The sequence below is a fragment of the Lipotes vexillifer genome, unplaced genomic scaffold (assembly GCF_000442215.2).
Source record: "Lipotes vexillifer unplaced genomic scaffold, Lipotes_vexillifer_v1.1 scaffold815, whole genome shotgun sequence".
Taxonomy (NCBI): Eukaryota; Metazoa; Chordata; class Mammalia; order Artiodactyla; family Lipotidae; genus Lipotes; species Lipotes vexillifer.
In genome coordinates, this window is record NW_006773723.1 from 4654422 (window position 1) to 4661933 (window position 7512).

The 7512-nt window shown below is 38.2% G+C and overlaps 1 protein-coding gene across 1 annotated transcript in view; it reads right to left on the reverse strand.

Moving 5' to 3' along the window:
* Window positions 1-7512, reverse strand: part of SLCO5A1 (solute carrier organic anion transporter family member 5A1) — a 122957-nt gene that overhangs the window by 65750 nt on the left and 49695 nt on the right. Inside the window, exon 3 of the mRNA XM_007448494.1 lies at window positions 2744-2961. Coding sequence (XP_007448556.1) covers window positions 2744-2961 — 218 coding nt within the window. The remainder of the gene's footprint in view (window positions 1-2743; window positions 2962-7512) is intronic.

The following is a 7512-nucleotide window of genomic DNA, read 5'->3' on the forward strand; positions in this document are numbered from 1 at the left end:
CTCACTCTGTTATAAAGCAGAAACTAACACACCATTGTAAAGCAATTATACCCCAATAAAGATGTTAAAAAAAAAAAAAAAAAAAGACCTAAATAATGAATCTCAGCTTTGGAATACAAATTATGTCAGTGATGGAATGATTCCCAGAGATTTAACTGATCTTTTTGAAAATCAGATTAAATATTAGACTGCCATTTCCTATAGGTGAGGGTATTAGAAACCAAAATGTGCAAGATATATATGAATTAATTTTAAATATTGTATTTGAACATTATTCCAATGTCATCAATATCACTTGAATAATTTTTAGCAAAACATTTTCACTTTATATTCCCATTTGAACAGGATTCCTTTCTAACAAAAGAAAGTGTCTCTGGAAGTTCCAGGTCTAGATACAATTAGAGAATCCAGTGCAAGCAGAAGTAATAAAATAAACCAGCTCTGCGTCCTAATCAGGAAGGTTCACCGCCGAAGTAAGATCAGTCATCATAATTGAGGCATAGAGTGAAAAAGCTGAGAATTTATCAGAAATACTGACAAGAAAACCAGAATGAAAATGGATTTTATAAACCAACTACCCATCACTGTCAAAAGACTCATCTTATTCTTTCCTCTAAAAGAAAATATCCTGAACCATCAAATTGAACGTAGAAAAGATGGAGAACAATCCTTAGCAGTACAAGAAGACATCCAATAAAACAGTACATAGGTTCAATTCTGAAAAATAATTTTCAAATCCCATGATGGCTTTTACCACTTTTGAACCTGCCTGCCTAAGTGAGCTTTCCCCCCAAAGCAGGAGTTGAGTTAAGGATTCAAGGCCAAACAGTTTATTTGGGAGATTCAGGAAACACTGGATGGGAGTGTGGACGTGATGCACAGGAAGAAAGGGTGGCTTACTAAGGATGTAGAAACATACCTCAGGATTGTCTCACCCACGAGGGGATGGAGCTGGGATGTTGATCAGCCATTGGTTAAGATGGCTTTAGGGGTGGGAGGCCAGGGTGTTAATTCTTTGGCACTTGAAGTCTGCAGGAGTCAAGCACTTTCCCAGACTACAGAGAAGACCTTCAGGCAGAAGAAGACCCACAGGCCTTCAGGAGGTCCTCCACCTTGACAACGGGAAGGTCCCACAGTACAGATGGGGCACTGAAATCATTGTCTACACTGGCCCCTCCAAGGACTTCATTCCCATCAACGGTTGTGTCCGCTGTTGGTATTTCATATCAGTCTTCGCTCTCCCTTTTCTCTACTATCCAGCAGAGCATATATTCCACGTTCGAGCCATCTACCTCTAAGCTATAAAATATACCATTTTAGCTTAGCCTTTATTTCCCCTCTTGAGTCTACTTTATATTCTCTGTAAAGTAAAACTCTTAGTCTATTCCTATGTTGTAAATTTTTTAACATCAACTTTGCTCTCAACTGGGTTGTTTAAAAAAAAAACAAGTCACTCCCTTGGTAGTATTATGGTCCATCATGCATCCACGAAAAATGATGGACTGGTCCACAGGGTAAGAGCTACCATCCAGAGAATCTTCTTTTATGTTATGAGAGCAGAAGAGGTAATTTTGGCAGTTCCAAAAGTACACATTGTCCCAAAATAATGAGGAGGGAGCGGGAAAGGCAAATCTAAAACTTAACTGGGAAGAAGCATTTCCAATGAAATGTCACTTCACTGCTTTGAACAAATATAGTCTTTAAAAATAGTCCAATCTAACCATTCTTAGGCTGCAGGGACAGTTCCATAATATATTAGTAACTTCCTTCTAGGCCTGAAAGGTTCCTCTTTGCCTTTATTGTGTACATAGTCAAAGTGAGATGATAATGTGCCTAGGTAAATTTACCCTAAAACAACCTTAACTGATGTAAGCACTTGATAAATATTATGCTTCATAAGTTAGAAAAATCAATTCAGGGAATTCAAGAAATAGGCAGGAACTAATGGGAATGTAGCATTATAGGTTTCTTGGAATAAAGGGATTTATTGCCATTCAACAGAGGTATCGAATATGGAACAAAAATGGCTTGGTTAAGATTAAGTTGTCTAGATTTGAGATTGCCTAATCTGGCTCTAACAAAGTCATTATTTTTAAGAGAGATAAAAATGAAAAAACAGACCAGTACACATCACTGAAACCCTCTGGACGTTTTTATGCTGGGTTTAGAGACCCATCCCCTGGTTGCCCCTCTCCATGGCCACTTTCAAGCTTTGACAGAGCCACTGTTGAACAAGATCCTTTCCTAGGGGTAAGTTTTATATTTATGTAAGGATCAGGCCACACTATCAAACCCACGGTTCCCTGAGACAAACCATCCATTGTATAATGCAATAATTATTTTAAAAATCAGACATCTCTAATTACAGTATGAAGTCTTCACCTTTAGATTCTAAATCAGTGCTTCTCAAGCTATCTGTGACGAAGGACTATTTTTTAATTATTATTTCTAGTCTATTGTTACTGATACGTTTGCAAGATACATTAAAGATGAATTACTAGAAAATGAAAAATTTAAAACACAAAATTTAAGCCCAATTTATTATTGTTGTTATTAGATTCGACAGACACATAATTACTCTGTCAAAAAATTTTTTTAAGCTTCTCAGCATTTACTCTCAATTTCAGCCCATATTCTGTCACAGACCAGTAACTGCTAGTGGGCAGCAGTGGCCGGGGACCAGACTTTGAGTAGCACTGATCTGAAGTGCCACGCACGTACTTATTCAAAAGATATACTTTACCTCTGGCATCCTTTCCAAATCCTATAGAAGAAACTTTTTTGTCCACTTCTTCACAATTGTTTGGTTTCTCCTTCATAACGTCATCGTCACCAGCAACGTCAGCAGAGTATTTTTTCTTTCTCTTTTTCTTGTGTCGAGGAGGAAGCTTTTTTGGAAAAGTAAACATTGGGAACATCACAAGAAACATTGCAATGGCACAAAGGAGGAATCCGCTCCACCTAAAAAATTGGGAAATGTGAATAGCATTTATGGCTTTGGTATTATGAGTGTGAACAAATTAGCAAAGTAGAAGTTTGTGGTGATAAATTTCTCCAGAGAAAACCTTTTACCTTCATCAGGTGTACAGCAGTAAGAAGTCAGACAACTTAAGAAAATATAGTATGGAATCCTCCCTTTCTGCGGTATAAATGAGAAATCTACCCAGTAATTATACTAGTATTATAATGACTATTACAATCAGCAGCCTGACTAGAATTTCATTCAATTCAAGTATTTTTGAGCACATATATGCTAGTTCTGCCAATTAACATCGTTAGTCCTACTACAGTGTGCATCTTATAATAAATCAATAGCTCATAAATTTAAGAGAAAAATAATATAGAGTCTATAGCATGCTTTCTGGACCAATATGGACACTTTTTTCTTAGAAGAAAACCATTAATATCTGGCATGAAATGTATTTCAAATTGCTGATGGCATTCAAATATTTTTCTGCAAGCACTTAAGAATGTATTAACCCTTCTTAGCTGGCCTTCCCAAACTTAACCAAGTGTGAGCAGAACTGAAGACATTTACACTCAATCTTTGCCTTCAAGAACTTACAATCTGCTTGTAAGCGAGCTAAAGATATAAGAAATGATTCCAAGCAATTCCAAGAAATGCAAGAATGTACACAATTGTTAGATCATGTGGTATAGAAGATGAATGTTATAAAAATTCAGAAGGGAAATCAATGTGTCAGGCACAAAATTACTGTCAAAATTTTTTTTTAAGTTTCTCAACATTTACTCTCAATTTCAGCCCATATTCTGTCACAGACCAGTAACTGCTGGTGGGCAGCAGTGGCCAGGGGCCACACTTTGAGTAGCACTGATCTGGAACTTGAGAAGTGGAACTTGAGCTATGTAGAATCGAGATCCTGTCTTTAGACTCATCTGAGGTTGCCATGCTGAGGGAACTAGGAAGTAAATACAGAGTAGATCACTAATTCTAGTCCTGTATTAGAACATGTGTTAAGGCCTTGGGCTTCTTGCCTGCATAATTCCCCAACGGCAATTTTTCAGTCCCCTTTCAACGTTTTCTTAGCAAATAGAGGTCCCTGGTCCTGCCTAACAGGGTCACTAACTTTCCAACTAGGATTCCTCAACTCCAAACTCTGTCCTCAAAGTTTCCAAGTTCATAAACGCTCAGATTCTGGCCTCTGTATCAATACTTTCCCATCCATTGTTATCAGAACGCAAACAGCATTCTAAGCATTCATGTTGAATATAACCCAGTAAGAATACAGACCATCCAGTGTGCTGTTTTCAAAGATACTTAACGTTATATCCAATTAAGATATTAAAGCAATCAGAAAAAGGTTTTATTTTTAGAAGACTGCTCAGGGCAGACTTCCAGCAATCTCAATGATTCAGTATTTAATCACGAACCGAGTGCCTAACACAGGTTAGGTACTCAAAACATTTCCTAAATAAATAAATTGAATGAGATAGGTGTTCTAAAAACAGAGCCATCTGTCATGTCTGCAGGGACATAGCTATGATAATATCTGGCCCTTTTTGTACTTGGCTGCATACGAGGACTCTACTAACCCAGCCCTGCCATTATCTTTCTTGAATTTCTTTCTGCAACCTCTGCATTCAAGTCTCCTGAACCCCTTAGTTTCCTGGACCTCTCATGCTCTCTCCAGAGGAGGGCAGCCAGCAGACTATAAGGGGCAATTCTTGAGCTGTGGCTTCAGACTGACCTGGGTTTTTATCCTGTCTTTCCCACTTACTAGCTCTAAGATCCTGGGGAAATTAGTTTGCTTTTCTGAACAGGCTTTCTCATCTGAAAGGGAAGTAATAATAATTTTCGGGGGGGGTCATCAAAATTAATAAGACAATGTATAAGACCTAATAAAATGCCTGCCCCCAAAGCAACAATAAATTCATGGTAGCTAGTTTTGTTTTTTATGTAGATCTGCACTCAGGGCTCCCACCTCCACCCACAGCCATTGACTTAAAATTATATGCAAACATTAAAGATACACTCAGAGTACCCCAAAGGGAGAAAATAACAGAAGAAGGGAAAGAATTATAGTGAATAGACAAAAAAATAAAAAAATGTTTAGGGACATTTCTAAGCAGAGCAAATCGGTCTCCAGTAACATCGAAGTTAACACATGATATAATGGTGGTGCTAAAGAGGACGTTGAGAAAAGCTAAGTAAGGCAAGGAAGTGTGCATTATATGTCGGAAAAAGATGCATCAGGAAGAGCTAAAATTGAAAAGCCAGGGCTCCTGACTCCCTTTCATGAACCATTACTCAGAGACTATTCATGAAGGGAGGACAGTTAAGTACATTGACTAAAACCTCCACCCTGGACTCAATTTCTTGTCCAGCTCCCACTGACTCTGAGACTTTGGGCAATGTGTTCAAGTCGCTGACCATCAATATCCTCATCTGCAAAATGGGCACACTCTTAGTGACTACATGTGGTTGTTATAAGGCTTCAATGAAAATGTTGGTAAAGCTCTTAGAATAATGCTTGATACATAGCACCCAATTAATATTAGCATTATTCAGTCATTCCTTCCTTCCCTCTTCCAGCATATATTTACCAAAAAACCTATCATTGCCACTAGGCACCATAGAAACTAACATTGTATCAAATAACTCTGTCTTTGTTCAAGGTAGAAGTCTGTTACAAACAGAGCTACTCAATAAACAAAATTCATTTTCAAAGAGACCCCCTAGTATACATTTCTATATTGACAAGTTTTATCATTTGCAGAATACTGAGCCATTAAAAGGAATAAAGCTACTTGAACATTGATTAAATTCAAAGGACTGAATAATAGCTAACACACATTATGTAGGAAGAACTGCTTAGATCTCCACATACATAGACTCATTTATTCCTCACAACAACCCTATCAAGTAGGTACTGCAACTATTTCCATTTTATGGATTTAAAAAAACCCCGAGGCCCAGGGAAGTTAAGTAACTTCCCCAAGGTCACACCGTTACTAGGTGGCAGACTGGGATTTAAAACCAGGGGAGTGTGCCTTCAGGGTCTGCACTCAATTGTTCCACTTTGCTACCAACTGGGTTGATGTCTACTAGAAAACTTTTAGAAAACAGCATAAAGCACTTGTAATCTTAAAGCTACTGCTTCCTTGCCTTCTCCTTGCCCCTGAGCTGTCCTCCTTGGCTTTCTCCTTCCAGATGTTCCCTTATTGCCATGCTCTTCTCATGGAAATCTATGCAGAACACAGAGTATACATGGGATGTTCATAGATATATTTTAATAATCTAGTTTTCTGAGAACTTTTAAAAAAATCTTTACTCTGAATTATTTCAGAACTGCAAAGAAAACAGTAGAGGCCAAAAATTTCACTATTGATCAAGAACTTAAAGTTCCTGTGCCATTCCCCTACTGCTGACAAGGGAACGCTCCCTTTTGCATGATTTGAAAATTCTACCAGGCCAGGCTCATCTAGATCTTAGCACTTCCACCTTCAAAGAGTATTTACTTATAAAAATAACAAGTGTTCTATCATTTAATTAATATTTATTAACGGCTTAGAAAATAGAGTTAAACGTTATTCTCACACAGCTCAAGTTATGAGACTATTAAATTATAATGAAACACAGAGAGAACACAAGTAGTCTAAGAAACTCTTTAGAAAGTAATTACTTGACACTAGTTTCTAATTAATGAAATTCTCTGTTCTAAAATGAAAATTTCTTATCAGTGTTTGCCTATTAACAATCCATGTTTAATGAATCTGAGATGCCGATACTTTGAGCGAGTGTTTGCAATCATGAAGAAATAACTCCTTATGTTCAAGATGAGAATTGGGAAGAGTTCAAATGCAGCCCTTGGAGAGAGGGATAAGTAACCTATCATCCAAAATTGGAGTTCTCATTCTAAATCCTAAGCTTACTTATTTAGCAAGACAATTAAAGGCTAGCAAGGGAGAGAGTGGCTACATCTCCAGCACACCCAGGGGAAGGAACTATTACCGAGTGAAAAGATTCACTAAGAGTGGGACAGTGGAAACGCAGGGCTAGAGTCCTGGGCAGTGGAGAAGCACAAAACAGAAACACAAATGTAATAAGGAAGTGGGAGAAAATATTTTTTAAAGGCACAGAAAAGATAATGAAAGCTACGAGTAAAGCGCACAGGAAAGTTCCGACACAGCCGCGTTCCCCTTTTCCTTCACTCTGCTATGAAGAAACCAGCCATCTCAAACCTAACGAATATGGATTAAACTGATGTTCCCAACTCCTCCGTGTTCGTTTCCTATTGCTGTGATAACAAATCACCACAGGCGGCATGGCTTAAGACAACACAAATGCATCATCTTAGAGTTCTGGAGGTCAGAAGTAAAAAATGGGTTGGCAGGACTGCACTCCTTCTGAAGGCTCTGGGGGAAAAGCTTCTGCAATCCACCTGCATTCCTTGGCTTATGGTCTCTTCCTCCATCTTTGAGGCACATCACTCCAACCTCTGCTCCAATCATCAAATCTCCCTCTCTTACTCTGACCCTCCTGCCTCTCTC